Below are 18205 nucleotides of genomic sequence, written 5' to 3'. Positions count from 1 at the left end.
TAGGAAATCTTTTCATAATGCTGCTCCACGGTGAGAACAGAAGACATCAGTCATGGACAAATGACTGTCCCAGCAGAAACAAATGACACATTATCAAATAGTATAATTCACAAGACATTATCAGTAACAATCAACCCTCTAAAATAAAAAAAGAAAGAAAAAAATGGTCTTACTGCACATATGTATGCCTCCCAAGTGTTTGGTGACTAATCCAAGATTTAGATCACTTCCACTTTGCCACTCTATCAAGCTCATTGCAACATCATGGGTGTTGGTGACTTCTTTCCCTCCTGTTTCCACTTCTACTCCTGTACCAGGGCTCATGCTTAGGTGACAACACTTACTGTACTGAAGATGACTTTAGATTTTGAGGATTGCAGCTGAAGAGGTGTTCGGTAGGTGCAGTGTTAAGAAGAGGAATGTGGAAGGACATTTTTGGATTTTGCCAGAAGAAGAGGAGGGAACATAGGGTGACTACCTGAAAGAGACAGGAGACTGTAAAGTGGTGTCAGTGGCCCTTTTGAGTTCATCTGTTACCTGTTAAACAAAACAGGTTAAACAAAACGAATATACTAACATATGCCAGTGAATACCATTATCACTAATGCTAAAACATCTGCATATTTTTTTGCAGATCCATGGCACTAGTTTCACTAGTGCAATTTAAATTGGCTGAAGTTGCTGTCACATGTTAGCTGTAGTGATGAAGTGATGAAGGTCATTAGTAATAAAATCCATCAGTGGTAATAAAGTGAGTCTGCGCTAAAATAAGAAGTGTAGCAATAGCTGATCAGAAAATGACTCATCTGTAGTGGAAATATGTTCTGACAGTTTAACAGTGAAGACAAAGAGGAAATAAGTCAGTGTGCAGTGTGATGTCACTGTATATTTCCTGATCTACAGTCATACCATCACTCTGAGAATGGACGAAGCAGCTTTAGAGCTTTTTCACAGAAAGCTACAGAACCAGAGGTGAGTCCTGATACTTTCTCATTCTCACATCTTTAATACTTCTACTGCTAGAAAAAAAGAGATGTTTTTAACCATCCTCACTTAAAGGACAAAAATAATCAGCCTGCTTCTGCCAGTGTTCAGGAAACTAATGTGAATATATGATTACCGATGTTCTTTTGACTAAGGCTGAGGGTGTCCTGGTGCCAAGTGCACTGACGAACAACCTTACCTTAAATATGTTGATAATGGTTGAGAACATTCATTATGATCCATGGCACTAATTTTGCTGGTTTCATCTCTCAGTGGAACTTAACTTGAATGGTCTGCACCTACTGTCTCAAGCAAACCAGCATATAGAGAGAATATAGAAAGAAACAGTCTGTTACCACCTGTTATATTCCTACAGTGCAAAAACAGCTCTCTTGGCGATTGTGGCTCAAGAGTTGGGAGTTCACCTTGTAATCAGAAGGTTGCTGGTTCGAGCCCCGGCTTGGACAGTCTCGGTCGTTGTGTCCTTGGGCAAGACACTTCACCCGTTGCCTACTAGTGGTGGTCAGAGGGATTTCCCGGTGGCGCCAGTGTCCGGCAGCCTCGCCTCTGTCAGTCCGCCCCAGGGTGGCTGTGGCTACAATGTAGCTGCCATCAGCAGTGTGACAATGTGTGTGTGAATGGGTGGATGACTGGATGTGTAAAGCGCTTTGGGGTCCTTAGGGACTAGTAAAGCGCTATACAAATACAGGCCATTTACCATTTGAAATAAAGCAAATAGTCTTAAATCTTACAAAATCATCTTGTTTTGAGAAAATACAATCTGCCAATGAGGGTAAGCAAAAGTTGCTTGGCTAACAACAAGACAATTTTGTCTGATTTAAGAATATTTGGTTTATTTCAAGCAGAGCTGTTTTTGAAGTGTAGTGTGTAACCTGTAAATAAAGTTCAATGTGAGCTGAAATATCTTATTAAGAAAAAATTTGATATATATTCCTAGAATGAGCTTAATTTTCTTGTGCAAAAATTTTCTTGTTAAGAACCTGTTTTCTTTTTAGACAAAAAATTAAAGAAAATGTCCATAAACAAGGTTTTTTTTTAACTGTCTTGAAAATATAAATACATATATATATATTGCAGTTTATTCCTGTTGTTGTCTCTGATTCATTATTCGTACATTATTCGTAGGCAATGAAATCCCTGAGTTTTGTTAGGAAATAACTAATACAGCTATGCTTTCTTATCAAGGCTGGGCCACGCTGGTATGAAACGGAGCCAATACGCAGGGGTCAATTAACATAAGGAATCAAAAATGCAAAATAAACTCAAACTGCTGGCTCACAGACCGACCCCGATATGAAGAGCTTTTAAAGCCAAAGTCATTTTATTTATATAGCACATTTTGTTACATGTAAACTTAATGTGCTTGCCAAAAGCAACAAAAACATAGGAAGCAATATGACTTCACATTTCTTTAAGGCAATGAAAACAGCAAAGTAAAACATATAAATATATATAAACTTTACACAAAAAGTGGATAAATTTGTGTTTGGTTGACTATTTCTTTGTTGTAACAGTGCTTCTTGGCAATGAATCCAACATTTATTTAACACAACAAACCAAGAGACCGTGGAGGTGAATCATTTCAAAAATGAACTGGATTTATTTTCAGTGGCAGATCCATGGTTGCCCCCAAAAACATGACATCATCTTTGAACCAGACCTATGACGTTGACGATACATCCATGAAGCCTTACTTTATAGCGGTCTACAGTCTGGTGTTCCTCGTAAGTTTCAAATTATCCAATTGTGCTCTGTTAGAAATTGGTTTATGTGTCGGTGTATGCACCAATCCTTTTCTTTTCCTTCCACTCTGTTTATTTTTAGGTGGGTTTACTCCTCAATGGCTTTACATTGAAGGTCTATCTTTGTCGAGATTGGCCTGAGGTATCCAACAGCTTGATGGTCTACTTGAAGAACCTGACAGCTGCTGACTTCCTGCTCTGCCTCTGTCTGCCACTCCGCATTACCTACTATGCCAGCAGTTCTCCCATCATTCGTAGGCTTTACTGCAGCTTTGGAGCTTCTGCCTTTTTCATCAACATGTGTGCCAGTATATTATTCATGGGGTACATCGCTGCCAACAGGTAAGGAACCTTTACTTATTTAAGGCTGTAGTTACCGATAATGTAAAAACTAGATTAAGTGGTTAACCACTACCCTGTGCTCCTGACAAAAGCATGAATGTATCCTTTTGACTTAACTGACTTCTTCAGATTAGGCACCTTGGTGACTGATTAGTGAAGTTGTATTCTGCCTATTTCTCGTCTCTCTCCAGGTATCTAAGGATCATCCATCCTTCAGGAACTCACATGCTGCAGACACTGCAGACTGCACGAATCATCTCTGTCATCACCTGGGTTTTTCTCCTGGCTCCAACAATTGTATATATCATAATTTTTTTCAGTTCCCAGAAACCTCTGACCTTTAATCCTAGCCGCTGCGTTCACCTGTTTAGTCAATCAGTCAGCCTGTTGTTCAGAATAATCAACACCTTCTCTGCCTTCATCTTCCTCTTAGTCTTCATATCCATGGTCTTCTTCTACTACAGCATCTCCCGCAGAGTGCTGGAGGCACAGCAGAAGCAGCTGGCCTCCTCTGGCTCTGAGAAGCTGCTGAAGTCTCGCAGAAACATGTTGGTGCTGGTCAGCATCTTCTGTGTTTGCTTTGTCCCATTTTACCTGGTTCGTCTTCCCTTTACGTTTCTGTGGAGCGATGACTCAGTAGGTCCAGTATTGTTCTACCTGAAGGAGGTGACCACCATGGTGTCAGTTTTTAACATCTGCCTCGACCCTCTTGTTTACTTTTTCTTCAGTAAGACTTTTTGGGACAAGGTCAGAAAGGCATCCTGGAGAGCCCAACATACAACTAGAAACGAGGAGAATGAGAGCAGGAAGGACAAGCTGGACATCATTACATGAGAACCAGTGACTTCAACCAGTTAGTTTTGAAAATGTACATTTTAGATTTCAATTTTGTTTTACAAGTTGATAAAACAAGTGCCATGGACCTTTATCCTCGCAAACCACAAGTCAGAAATCAAAACAGAGCTAAAATCAACACAGAAACATTTCCACAGAGACGGCATCAGTGTTTATGTTTCTAGTTTTCAGGAATGAGCTCAAAGGCTGATTTAGTATGAATGAACTGAACCATTCTGTGGTCAAATTCAAATGTTGTTCATATGGTTCTGGCTCTTTGGCTCACATGATTTAATGATTTAGTTTTATACAATTTAGTATTACATTTTACGTTGCTGAGTATGTTTGCGAATTTCTAGTTTATGTGCTTTTGTTTATTAGGTTACCTTTGTGCCTTTGTCTTCATCTATGTGTCCTTCGCTCCCTCTCTATCTGTGTGTCTTCTTTGCCCTTCAGCTCCTAGTCGTGTCCTATCTTTCTGTCTCCCTCTTTTGTTACCATGCTTCCCCTCCTTGTGCTTCATTTCTCTTCTCCCCTCTATGTCATGTGAATCCTTGTCTGTTTCTTCAACGAACCCAGTGTCAAGCTGTGTGTCTTATTCTGCGGCTCAGTGTGTTTCCTGTTTTATTTTGCACCCTGTGTTCAGCGGGTTCAGTTTTGCTTCCCTCTGTCTAGTCTACTGCTTGTGTTCCCCATCTGTTTCCATTTCCCTCCCTTCCCCCAATTTCAATGTAAAGAGGAACTTTTATCCCGTTCAGCAGTAATTTGTACAGTTCATAATGAAAATTAAACAAAAGACAATGACCGAATTCCTTTTGCTTATGAATAAAAAAAAACAAAAAAACATTTATAACCCATTTTCCTACTTTAGAGTTTTTCCACAAATATGTCAAAGTTGTGTTATGTAATGTAAAAATAAGTGTGTGCTTCATTTTTTTTTGGCTTAAATAAAGACAAATGTTTTGAGGTTGGTGTGGTCAAGTCAAGTTGAGTTTTATTGTCAATATATACTCAAGTATGCAGTGGGATAAAATATTGTCCTCCTGGATCAAAGGTGCAAATTGTAAAACTAAAATTGAAAAATTAAAAATTTAATTATACATATATACAACTTTACAGAATACAGAATAGATGAACTAAATGCAAGTACAAAGGCATTGTACTGGAATAGAGATAGAGTAAGAATAGAAAAGAGTGAGAATAAATACATTAGTACCCTACATCCTGCACCTTTTTCACTTCTATGGTCTCTCTCCTGTCCCAGTGATTATATGGTGTCTGGTCGTTGGTGGTTCTCAGTGGTGCAGCCAAGGCCAGTATGCCGACCTTGGCATTTCATTGGATTGCTGTGACAGGGTGGGTAGATGCAACCATGCAGGGACTTTTTTTTTTTTTAACTCACGTGTCATGTGTCTTTCCCAGCAAGTTGGAAAGAGCTGCCCAGTCCCTTTCTTCTTTGGCTCTCGGAGGAGGCGGACGCACTTTTTCTCCTCTCCCTTATCTTCCCTGCTTATGTCCTTGTCTAGTCTCGTGGGGGTTTTTTTGTATTAGTTTCCCTGGAACACACTCACAGTCTGTTTCTAAAACCTAAAGAGAATTATGGATTTGATCAACTGGTCTCTGAATGCTATTGACACCCTTTTCTCAACGAGAAGTCTGGGCCCGAGTGCCCTGGAGGGACTTTCCCTGCCGGATACATGATGGACGGGTGGCAGAAATGGAGGGTCGTGTGCCTGGCGGGACTGTCGATCGAGGACGCTGAAGATATCTACCTATTCGGAACCATGATAACAGGGTTCTTGCTGATCGGAGCTGGCTTGGCCCTGGCTTATCGGAGAATTAAGACAGCGGAACCGGCTGTTCAAACCCCCACCCCCAAGGCTGCCCGCTGGGATTGAAACGATGGGACAAGGCGCGACTTCTCAGAACGGGCTCGAAAGCAGAATGGTTAAGACCTTGGAGACACTTACAGCTGCCGTAAATACTCAGAATAACACCTCTGAACATATATTGGGAGACATCAAGGAGAGGCCTGCTCAAAATAACACCCTTGAGCGAAAGTTGGATTGCATTGCAGAACAGCTCACTGCAGTTGTGAGTTCTCAGAATCGGCTGTTTGGGCAAAAGAATGAAAAGCAAGTTTGATACCATCATCGGGAAGCTCGCGGTTCTCCAACAGGAGATTGAGAGACCAGAACAGCTGTTCTTTAACAGCAGTTAAAGAACAGCTTTGAAATTCTCATGAGTTGTCGCAAAGAAAAATTACCATCATAATCCGGCTACCCCTTCGGCGCCAGCTGTGGGCTCAAGGCCGGAGCTCAAGGCCAGAGCTGAACAAAAACTCCCTGATAACGACTGTGTTGAGTCTGTTCCTTCCCATTCCATGCCACCTGGGTTGGCTGGAAGACTGTTTACTTAGCCTGGCAGGGCGAAGGACACTGTCTCAGCTGAACTATCGACACGCACACACATACATATACTGATACTGATAAGCACTCACTGACGCATCACCCTCCCTGCTACGGATCCAACGCTTACCTCCCCTCTGATGTGGGCATCGGGTCAGCTGGAGGCGCAGTTGAAGATTGCAGCGGTCCCAGATCAGATGTACACACTGGAACTCTTTCCCATGTTGCTGTCTGTGTTTATTGTGCTATGGTGTGTTGATATCTGTGCATTCCTGTATTATCCTTCTGTGTTACACATTTCGATGTCTTTTTTTCCTCGCTACCTAGCCTGACCCGTCTCCCCAATGTGATGTTTGTGTATTGTATGTACGGTCGGCAAGGTCTGTCATCTCGGTTGTGGGCAAAAGACCTGCAACTGACAAATAAAGGCTATCTCATCTCATCTCTCATCACTGTTATTGTCATGGTTGGTGTGGAAAAACAGGACTCGTATGCAAACCTCCTTTGAAGAAGACAGTGGATTTATTTACAGTGAGGCAAAGGTGCAACAGTTCAATATACAGGGTGGGCCATTTATATGGATACAGCGTAATAACATGGGAATGGTTGGTGATATTAAAGTCCTGTTTGTGGCACATTAGTATATGTGAGGGGGCAAACTCCTCAAGGTGGGTGGTGACCATGGTGGCCATTTAGAAGTCAGCCATCTTGGATATAACTTTTGTTTTTTCAATAGGGAGAGGGCCATGTGACACATTGGTAATGTCACAAGAAAAACAATGGTGTGCTTGGTTTCAACGGAACTTTAAGTTAAGTATGTACCAGAATGAGCTGGTACATACTTAAGCGCCCAGCCCCGGACACTGAGAACCACCAATGCACCGACGGCTAAGGGCATCAGCCAACGGCAGTGAGTGTGGTTGAAGTAGATAGGCCTCCAACGTTTTCAGTGGAAGAAAATTTTTCTCACTTGGAATGAGTCTGCCTCTGACTCTATGGTAGCTGGGATCCAGTTCCAGGCTCCAGTTTCCTCCGCAACCCTGACAGGGAGAAGCAGAAGAGGAGGCATGTTGTTTTTGACAATAGGCATTCTTGGTGTTGACAGCTGTTAAGTTGTTCAAGCAAAAGACACCAATCATTCCTTTTAGTCAAAGTTGAAGAGTTTGGTTTTAATAATATTGGGTGTAAAGCTGGACCAATGATGACAGAGAAAAACTTTTATTCATAATAATTAGGAAAAGCTTAATAAAAATCCTCTCTTCATTTTGTAAACATACAAAATGCATCAAACAAAGACTAAATACAAGAGATTGTAATTCTGCTGGAATTTTGGGTGAGCTGTGGCTCAAGAGGTAGGGTGGATCATCTACCAATCACCTCAGTGTCAGTGATTTGATCCTTAGGCATGTCAGCCTGCATGTTGAAGTTTTTCAAATGAAAACCTGAAACCTAGTAAAGTGACTGAGTCAAAGTTCAAAGAATAAGTGTAGCAAACACATATCTATCTTGAAAATAACTTGTGACAGTTTAAGAGTGACGAGAAACAGGAAATACGTCAATGGGGAGAGCAACAGTGTGGTCATTGTGTATTTCCTGATCTACAGTGATACCATCACACAACGAGAACGACTAAAGCAACTTTTCCTTCTCACAAAAAGCTACAAAATCAGAGGTGAGTCCTGTTCATTTTTCATCCTCAAATCTTTTGTAATTCTGTAATTTGACTGAAAGGACAAAATATTAAGGTCGATTCTGTGAGTGAACATTAAGTTAATCTGAATACATGCTGACAGATGTTCTTACTGGCTGAGGCCCATGGTGTCCTGGCATCAGGTGAACTGATGAAAAACCTTATGCTCAAACATGATGATATATTTGAAAATAAACTGTGATTAGCACATCATTATATTCAGAAAATATTATCAGGAGGGCATCAAATACCTTTTTCTAAGCATTATATTCAGCAGCAAGACTGTACGGTGCATTACATAGAAAACATCATTAGACAACTTTTGTTGTGAAATTAATTTAATTGAACTCAAGAAAACACTCACTAGGTTATTCAAAATTGCTGTCTACATAGCTTTTCAAAGCATGCAACCTGTTTATCGCAACTAATCAGCAAGCTATGTGTGACTTTTCTGTGCACCAATGTCAGTGATAGCAAACAGGAAATGCATCAGAGTCCATGGTAGCGCTGCAGTCACAGTGTGTTTTCTGATTTAAATTGATACCATGAAACCACAAAGACATAACGACTGAAGACACTTTTCATGCTCTCAGAAAAGTACAGAGAGATACTTCAAATACAAGTGAGTCCAGCTGGTTTCTCAGAAAAACACGCAAACTGACCGTGTGTGTTGTAACACATCCCGCAAGATGTTACTCAGCAATCAAATCATTTTATTCAGAGCAACTGTGAGAGGAGACAAGATGTAGAAGTCCAAATTATTAATTCAGAAAAATATGGAGAAATAAAAAGTTAAAGATTAGATTGTTTGCAATGTAGAATATAGTGAAGGAGGACAGCATGCAGGGGTTAACACCGCACAACAAGAAGGTTCTGGGTTCAAATCCAGTCTCAGGTATTCTGTATATATCAGGGGTAGGCAACCTTTCTGATGACGAGTGCCATTTAAAATTTCCTCAGACGTCAATGTGCCATATGACTGCATTAGCAAGAAATTTGCTTTGTCTCGGTCGTTGTGTCCTTGGGCAAGACACTTCACCTACCGCCTACTGGTGTTGGCCAGAAGGGCCGATGGCGCGATATGGCAGCCTCGCTTCTGTCAGTCTGCCCCAGGGCAGCTGTGGCTACAACTGTAGCTGCCTCCACCAGTGTGTGAATGTGAGAGTGAATGAATAGTGGATTTGTAAAGCGCTTTGATTGCCTTGAAAAGCGCTATATAAATCCAATCCATTATTATTATTACTATTACATTTAATAACGCTCTATATTAACAGTTACACACTATATAGAACCACTTTATAGAATTATATTTGTTCACAGATGTTGGCAGCTATCAGCGAATAGTTATCAGCCATTTTGAAACAAAACAAAGACACTTCTTATCCATAACAAGAACTCCATAACAGCAAATGAACTGTACAACAGAAAATGCAAATGCTATTTGTCACGGCTGAGGAGGCGAGCCATGTGGTGTGGAGGAAGGAGGACCCAAGATGCAAGCAGTGGATGAAAATGCTAGTGAAGTTTATTTACAAGGTGGTGTAGCGACAAACGAGCAGTGGGGCATGACAAAATAACTGAAGACACCTAAACTGGGAATGAACTGGGAACTAAAATAACAGACCTGGGAGCATACGAAAAAGGGATGAGAGGCAGAGAGGCAGAGAGGCAGAGAGGCAGACGAAGAGCAGGACACAGAGGGACACCGAGGAACACCGAGGAACACAGAGGAACGCAGACGAACCGGCAACAGGCAGGAGAACACACAGGGCTTAAATACACACACCAGTAATCAGGGGATGAGAGACAGGAGGGCAACACAGCTGGGAGGAATCAGAGCTGACGGGACAGGGGAAACTTAAACTGAACACACTCACATCAGACAGAGACCTTCACAATAAAACAGGAAACTCAGACACGGGGAACCAAACCAGACACAGAACTAAACAGACAGATTCACAAACAGACGGGGTGACACCATAGACAGACAGAGACACAGACGCAGACTCAGAGGCAGACCGAATATAACACATAGAACTCAAACAATAATAATCATCATCATAATAAACTACAAAATGATAGTAAACTAAAAGCGCTGGGTCACCGACCCAGGACCATGACACTATTTATGGTCTCCTCACATCAATGCTAAGAAAAATAAACTAGGCCAATATGGCATGTTTGTTAATATACATCTTAATGTGATCTCTGGTCTCCCACTCAGAGACACAGGTCTCCAAGTGTCCAGCATTCAGACGGCTACCTGAGGACACTCTTCATGTGAGAGAAAATCTGCTCACACAGATATGTAGAGCCAAATCCTGTCAATAAGACCTCTGCAATGTTCTGAAGACAGTTAAACTTGTCAGGTAGTGATGTCCAGCAGGTGAAAATGCACAGCTGTGGATTCCAGCTGCTTCGATGTTGCATTAACTGGTATTAACTCAGACAGTTAATGCGAGACAAATCTAGCTGCTCATTAAAGATTTCTGGTTTGATCAGAAAAAAAAAACATTGGTCCATACACCTGAAAGTCCCAAAAATGCATGGTGTCTCAAGTCTACGGATGTATCCGTGTATTTCCGTGGTGCTGATGCTGTGCTGAGCGGACAGCTCCTGAAGCTTTTGAAGTGTCAGAATGTGGAAAGCTAACAACGTCCCTCTGACCAGTAGGCGAATTTATTTTTAGCCAATTATAAGTTGAATCTGGTAGTTGGGGTTGTTAACTAAGATACTGTCATTAAGAATCGGCACAACTAATGTGTGTATGTAAGCTAATTTGCGATGTGCACTGCTGGCGCGGCCATTTATTTTTTAATGCACCCTCTCAGATTAATTCACTGCATGTCGTGCCCACTGCTGGACTGGGACAAAAAATCGGCCCGGGCAATCCAGCCGGCCCACCAGGTATTAAAGCCATAGAGCTTTTGAATGAAAATGAAAACAGATGCTGTTGTGACAGTGATGTACAGTCTTGTTGGTATATGTATGTTTTCTATACATTTTACGTCAGATAAAAACTTTGGTTTTAACATTCAGATAATTATTTAATAAAAGCGAGACATTTTAAATGAGAATAAGAAAGTATTTCTTTGTGCCCCCCTCTCCCTGTTAATGCCCCACCTGCCCCCCCGGCTAAACTTTGCTAGACCCGCCCCTGCAAAGTTATCAGCTGTCAGCTACATAGATAAGGATCCTGGTGTTATTTGTCTCTCAGAAACAGTTCATAACTTCCCTTCAACTCATTCATGTCACCTAAAAGGTAAACCTGTTTCTCCATCACCTGTTCAGCTCTGATGATTCAGTAAGGACATCTCCTGGTTTCATCTTCATGTTTCCCTCTCACCACATATCCAAACCAAAATCATGACCAGCAGCTTTTACAGCTGTGGCTCCAGCAAACATCAGCTGATACTAGAAATTAATATTAAATAAATTCTAACAACAGCTGATCAAGCTTAAACGTGCTGCTGATGGCACAAAGTGGGTGATAAACAAACAAGAGAGAAAAGCTGATCAGCTGATCAGTTTCATGATTAAAGTAGCAACAGGAGAGAAAGGGGGAGAAAATGAAAGAAGAAGAGGCAGCTGTGCAGTGTAATGACAGAATAAATCCACCTTTGTGTCTTTTTTTCATTCTAGCTGAAGTCCGGGACAAACTGTTCCTTTTCAGCTCAACACAAAACACGTAATATTTTCTCTAAATACGAGAAGATTCCGTCTTTTTACGGGACAGTTGGAAATTCTCCTAACTAACCTTAAGAATAAAATAAAGTTCAACATCAGTGACATCATAGCACCAGGCACGTGCAGAGGGGGGGGCTAGAGGGGCTTGAGCACCCGCCCCTTTCCTGATGGGTGCCCAAAGTGCCCTTTTTTTAATGTGTGTGTGCGTGCGGAGTCCTGTCTGTGCCCCTCAACAATAATATTTAACTATTAATCACAGTTTTGCTAAATAAAAGGATCTGGCTTGCATCAGTCACATGATCACATTGAACCAATGATCGCCCTTGATGGCAGAACGCGCTGGTTACGAGCCGGGAACGAGCTCACAAAGAGCACGCGCATTTTTAGTGGTCTGGAGCTGTAGGAGAAACACAAGTTAACTCACAGACACAGACTGATGCGACAAAACCAGTAAGTAGGTGTACAGCGTACACTGTAGTGTATAGCACACAGGAGTGTTAGCTTATTACGTACACGTTGGTAAGTTGAAACAAACGAGCGTGCTGCGTGTGCAACAGCGTGACAAACATTACCTGTCCTTTTATTAACTGCACAAGTAGTGCTGGTCATAGCTGCTGGCTACCTGTGTAAGGCTGTCATGGGTCTGTAGCTCTGTCACCGTTTTAGGGAACATATTTAGTTTTAAAGTAAGTTTCCGGGCTTTTCCTGCCTTTCTGGAAGGATTATATTTCACTAAAAAACGATCTAATATGCATGTCCACATAATTATGCATTATTATAATTATAATATATTAAAAAACACACGCTGTATTTTAAAGAACATACATTAAGAAGCAGATTATATTAGATTTATATTTTAAATAAGACAAAATTTGGATTTTACAGCAGTAAAATTATTGTATCTCTACAGTTTAAAATGTAATAAGCTTTGCCCCTGCACAGAGTGGATAGTGAAACAAATGGAATCATAAATACATTATTTCATATTTATTACTTCCCCCTCCTCATTGCTTTATTATTGTAGCTCTAGTAATAAATAATAATGTAAGGATTCTGGATCAGCACCATGATGCCCATAGTATATACAGTATTCTGAAGAAGGTCTAAAATGTCACTGTGTGTGCGTGCATGTGTGTGTTTTATTTAGATGGATTTTTAAAAAATATTACTCATGATATAACATTGTCCAGACATGCCTGGTAAGGACATGAGGAGGAAACAGTAGGAGCTGTGTGAGGCTACTAAAGGCAGTGCTATAACATTTTTCTGTCATCATTAAGTGCAAGAGTTGTTAGGTGTGGATAATTAAATTATAGTTTATTGCAATAGCAAGTTGTGCCTTGTTCTCAGCAAGTGGAGAGTGATATATGAAATGATGGGATGGAAGGAAGAAGAGAAGCAAAGAGTGATTCACAGGCAGAGCCTAAATTATTTCTCACAGTTTTTGTTGCTTTATGGTTCCAAGCGCTGTCACCAATCTTTGCATTTTGTTATTATCTCATGACACTTGTTTAATCAGCTACCATCTCTCCTATGGACTTTTTAATGTCTACAGTCTCAGATCAACACAGCCCTGCCCTCCAGCACTATCCACAGCAACCCCTCTACAGCAACATTGTACCCATCAGGTAAAACATTGGCTACGTTTGCTTTGCCTTGTTGCCCATATTAGATTCTTAATGAATGTGTGTTGTTGTTATTCAGCCTGGTTCAATGTGCCCCTTTTTAACTTTGAGCACCCGCCCCTTTAAACCTCTCTGCACGGCCCTGCATAGCACCCACCTGTATATAAACTCCGTCATGCTAGCTAGTACCCAGTACGAAAACGTCAGAATAACGAAAATAAATCTGTGAAGGTTCTCAGTCATCCAGGTCATCGTAGTCAAAGGAGCTTGCAAAGAACAGCGCCTAGACTTCTTTAAGTTGCTTGAAGATGTTTCACCTCTCATCCGAGAAGCTTCTTCAGTTCTAAGGTCAAATGGTGGAGAGTCCCAGATATAACCCTAGTGGGAGTTTCCCCCCACAGAGGGACAAAAGGACCCCCTGATGATCCTCTAATCGCCTGAGCCAAGGTGTGAAACTGGGGATGACAATGTTGTTGCGTCTGTCCTTCTTATCCTCCCTGAGGAGGATAAGAAGGACTGATCTTCTTTTCTGATCTTCTTTTCTGTGCCTCTTTGCTGACTTTAAGAACGCCCATTTAGGATAGCCGCACGTTTTGAGTGCTTCCTTTACATGTGTGTGTTCCTTCTTTTTTCCTTCAGGCTTAGAGGGAACATGTTCTGCCCGGTGGTGTAGGGTCCTGATTACTCCAAGTTTGTTCCAGAGGGTGATGGGAGTCAAAGAGGAGGTACTGGTCCGTGTGTGTGGGCTTCTGGTAAACCTTGATGCTGAGGTTGCCATTCTCTTCAATGTGCACGGCGCAGTCCAGGAAAGGCAAACAGTCATCCTTCGTGTCTTCCCTGGTGAACTTGATGTTTTTAACCACAGCGTTAATGTGCGCAGTGAAGGATTCCACTTCTTGTGTCTTGATTTTGACCCAGGTGTCGTCTACATATCTGTACCAGTGGCTGGGTACTCTTCCTTTGAAAGAGCCAAGAGCCTTCCTTTCCACTTCCTCTAAGCCTGAAGGAAAAAAGAAGGAACATGTAGGTGGAAAAATGCACCACTTAGACCAATCAAAAAATGATATGGCAACATGACATTTGGTTGTTTAGGAAAAGGGGGAAGTTTTAGGAGTGACGGAGAAAGAGAGAGAGAGAGAGAGAAAGAGCGAGTTTTGAGATGTGAGAGATTTGTGACGTTTAGCGTGTTTGGAGTGTGTAGTTAATGTGTTGTCTTGTGTAGTTAGTGTTAGTGTTAGTGGATAGTTTTGTGTTGTGTGTCAGAACAATGAGGCGACTGCTGTCTCCAGGTAGAAACAGGAGTGACACACCTGCTGCTGTCAGACCTGCAGGTATCAGGCTGTGATGTTCTCCTTTATAGTGGACAGAAATTATTTTTTTGGAGTGGCACAAATAATTTGTGTGGCATCTTATTGAAGAACAGCTGATTGTTCTGTAAATAGTTTGAAATGGTTATTTAAAAAGGGGTAAAAGGTAAATGGCTGCAAATAACTTTGTTGTTTCCAAAACTTGTGCATAGGATTTTAAAATTGATAATTTATTTTTACATTTAAAGTTTTGAAATATGATTCATTAAACATGTTTGTGGTTGTTACAGTAAAATTGTAACTTTTTTTGTTTTTTGTCTGATTTTAGATCAATTGTGTTAGTACAGTATGTCAAAATGAAAACATGACTGTAAATTCAGACACGTGAGGTTGTGCTGAAAAGAATGATACCAAACAAGGCAAAGTAAATAGTTTTTAAGGGTGAAATATGGAGGGAAAATCAAAAGTAGTTAAAAATGGCCAATTATACCCTGGACCCCAGAGGGTTAAACATTTTTTAAAGTAATGCAATAGTTACTTTCCAAGTAAGTAATTACTTTTAGAATCTTGTAACTCAGATACTTTTTTTTGAAGAAGTAGCTAGTAACTATAATGAATTACTTTTTAAGAGTAACTTGCCCAACACTGATCATGAGTGACTCCAAGGTTTCTTACAGTGTTACTGGGGGTCAAAATGACTGTCTCAAAGACACATGTAGTTGATCTCAACACAATGTTTAAAATTGGTTTGACTTTGATTTATCTCGAACTAAGGGACCATGAAGGTTGATCCTTTCAAAGATTAAACTAGCATTTATACACAGTTTGTTGCAAAGAGGTAGATCTTTGAAGTAGGTTTATTTTTCAGATCTGGAAACATGGTTGACCCAAAATATGAGACTTCACCTTCCAACCAGACCTGTGATGCTGTCGACACATCAGCCAGCACTTTCTTTATGGTGGTCTACAGTCTGCTGTTTGTGGTAAGTGTCAAATCTTCAGACTGTGCTCTGTTATACACTGGTTGAAGTTTTCATAAACTGTTCATGTTGAGTCTGAAGGTGCATGTACCAAAGTCTTCTTTCCATCATCTCTGTGTCATGTTCAGGTGGGTCTACCTCTCAATGGCTTCGTCATAAAGTTCTACTGTCAAGCTCAGCAGCAGGCATCGAGCAGCTTGAAGGTCTTCCTGAAAAACCTGACAGCTGCCGACTTTCTGCTCTGTCTCTCTCTGCCACTGCGCATCGGCCACTATAATAGCGGATCTATAATAATTTGGCAGCTCTACTGCAGCTTTGGAGCCTCTGCCTTCTACCTCAACATGTGTGCCAGCATCATATTCATGGGGTACATCGCTGCCAACAGGTAAGAAACTTTTACTGATTTCAGATTCAGATGCAGTTCATGATGGTGTTGTTGACTACAAACCATGCACTCCTGATGAAAGCATGAGAGATTTCTGAAGGTTTGGCAGCACTGTGACTGATCAGTGAAGTTGTCTACTGCCTCCTTCCTCTTCTTTCTCAGGTATCTGAAGATTGTTCATCCTTCACGAACTCGTGTCCTGCAGACAGTATGGACTGCCCGCATCATCTCGATGATCACCTGGATTTTTCTCGTGACTACAGGAATTATTTTCATCATCCTGTTTTTCATCACTCATAAATCTCTGCCTTCTAGTATCAGCCGCTGTGTTCTCATCTTTAGTCCACTGGTCACTGTGTCCTTCAAAATCATTCAGGCTTTGTGTGTCGTTGCTTTCCTCGTGGTCTTCATATCCATGGTCTTCTTCTACTACAGCACCTCCCGCAGGGTGTTGCAGGCACAGCAGAGGCAGCTGGCCTCCTCTGGCTCAGAGAAGCTCTTGAAGTCTCGCAGGAACATGTTGGTGCTGGTCAGCATCTTCTGTGTTTGTTTTGTCCCATTTTACCTGGTTCGACTACCCTCAGTTTTTCTGTGGAGCAGCTGCTCTGTGGGTCCAGCATTGTACTACCTGCAGGAGGTGACCACCATGGTTGCAGCTTTCAACGTCTGTCTGGATCCTCTTGTTTACTTTTTCCTCTGTAAGACTTTTCATGCTCAGGTGAGAAAGGCATTCAGGGGGACCAACATCCAACAAGCAAATGAGGAGAGTGAGTAGCAGCTGGACATCATTATCTCAACAACAAACCAAACCAGTGAATTGTAAAGAAAACTTTGTTGGGTTTTTTGAGAGTTATTTAAGTTTTTTTGAGGCTTATTGATCCAAAGTCCAAAGCTCAACCTAGCACAAACATTCTCCCACAGAAACCACCAGTGTTTTTTTATACATATTAAAATGCTGTTTTTTGCTGTTAAAAAAAGATTTAAGCTTGGATAAGAATGTGAATGCTCTTTGTTAAGAATAACAAATAAAATGTAATGAAGTGATTTTAAAGTGAAAACCTTTTGTTAAATTTTGTAAGCCAGATAGATGAAGGATTAATATATAATTTCAAACTCTGCCACTCTGTGTTCCTCAACCACTGCCTCGTTTGAGTTTGGACGAAATGCATTCTGGGATATTGCATTTCGTCATTTTGAGCTGATTGGAGACCAAAACAGCCAATCAGATTTTTTTGCATTCAATTCTGTGATTGGCTGGTTTTGTGGCACAAATATAACGGTGTACACAAAGAGTTGAGCTCTTTGGGGGGAAACTCCCACAGGGTGTAAATCTGGGACTCTCCACCATTTGACCCTTTGAACTGAAGAAGCTTCTAGGATGAGAGGTGAAACGTCTTAAAGCAACTTAAAGAAGTCCAGACGCTTTTCTTTCCAAGCTCCTTGATCTACGATGACCTGGATGACTGAGAACCTTCACAGACTCATGCTGTGTGGATTTCTTCTGTTGTGCTCCCTAAAATCGCAATCCGTAGTTTCCCAGTGTTTTGTTATTAGTTTCCAGTTTCTAGATTTTGGTTTGGTTTTGTAAGTGCTTTTTGTGTAATCTGTGCAATAAAAAAGCCTCCTTCAGTTTATCCATGTGTTTTGAGTTCTGCATTTAGGTCTTTCCTCCTACCTGCCTGTTTCATGACAAAAATAAACACCTCAGTCAAAACGAGGCTCAAAGAGAAAATAAGTGAGCGTCAAAAAACGATATGGCAACATGACATTTGGTTGTTTAGGAAAAGGGGGAAGTTTTAGGAGTGACGGAGAAAGAGAGAGAGAGAGAGAGAAAGAGCGAGTTTTGAGAGGTGAGAGATTTGTGACATTTAGCGTGTTTGGAGTGTGTAGTTAATGTGTTGTCTTGTGTAGTTAGTGTGTAGTGTTGTGGATAGTTTTGTGTTGTGTGTCAGAACAATGAGGCGACTGCTGTCTCCAGGTAGAAACAGCAGTGATACACCTGCTGCTGTCAGACCTGCAGGTATCAGGCTGTGATGTTTCCTTTATAGTGGACAGAAATTCTGTTTTTGGAGTGGCACAAATAATTTGTGTGGCATCTTATTGAAGAACAGCTGATTGTTCTGTAAATAGTTTGAAATGGTTATTTAAAAAGGGGTAAAAGGTAAATGGCTGCAAATAACTTTGTTGTTTGCAAAACTTG

The 18205-nt window shown here is 41.1% G+C and overlaps 2 protein-coding genes across 3 annotated transcripts; both read left to right on the top strand.

Moving 5' to 3' along the window:
• The first annotated feature begins 251 nt into the window (after nt 1–251).
• On the top strand, nt 252–5476 carry LOC146521223 (P2Y purinoceptor 14-like). Its single transcript, XM_085139430.1, has 4 exons — nt 252–972; nt 2615–2729; nt 2830–3089; nt 3281–5476. Exons 1-4 carry the CDS (start codon nt 923–925, stop codon nt 3921–3923), a joined length of 1068 nt encoding a protein of 355 aa, XP_084995556.1. The 5' UTR covers nt 252–922; the 3' UTR covers nt 3924–5476.
• Nucleotides 5477–5490: 14 nt separating this feature from the next.
• Nucleotides 5491–17936, top strand: LOC146521222 (P2Y purinoceptor 14-like). 2 transcript variants are annotated; one of them, XM_085139341.1, is made up of 4 exons: nt 5491–8003; nt 15509–15623; nt 15749–16005; nt 16168–17936. In XM_085139341.1, the coding sequence occupies exons 2-4, from the start codon at nt 15519–15521 to the stop codon at nt 16778–16780; spliced, it is 975 nt and encodes a 324-aa protein (XP_084995467.1). In that variant the 5' UTR covers nt 5491–8003; nt 15509–15518; the 3' UTR covers nt 16781–17936. The 2 variants fall into 2 exon arrangements, with proteins under 2 accessions (XP_084995467.1, XP_084995458.1); XM_085139332.1 differs by having other exon boundaries at nt 5491–14533; nt 14572–15623.
• The last annotated feature ends 269 nt before the right edge of the window (nt 17937–18205 follow it).

Source organism: Neolamprologus multifasciatus, chromosome 3, assembly GCF_963576455.1.
Source record: "Neolamprologus multifasciatus chromosome 3, fNeoMul1.2, whole genome shotgun sequence".
In the NCBI taxonomy this organism is placed as follows: Eukaryota; Metazoa; Chordata; class Actinopteri; order Cichliformes; family Cichlidae; genus Neolamprologus; species Neolamprologus multifasciatus.
This window is presented reverse-complemented; position numbering and strand designations above follow the sequence as displayed.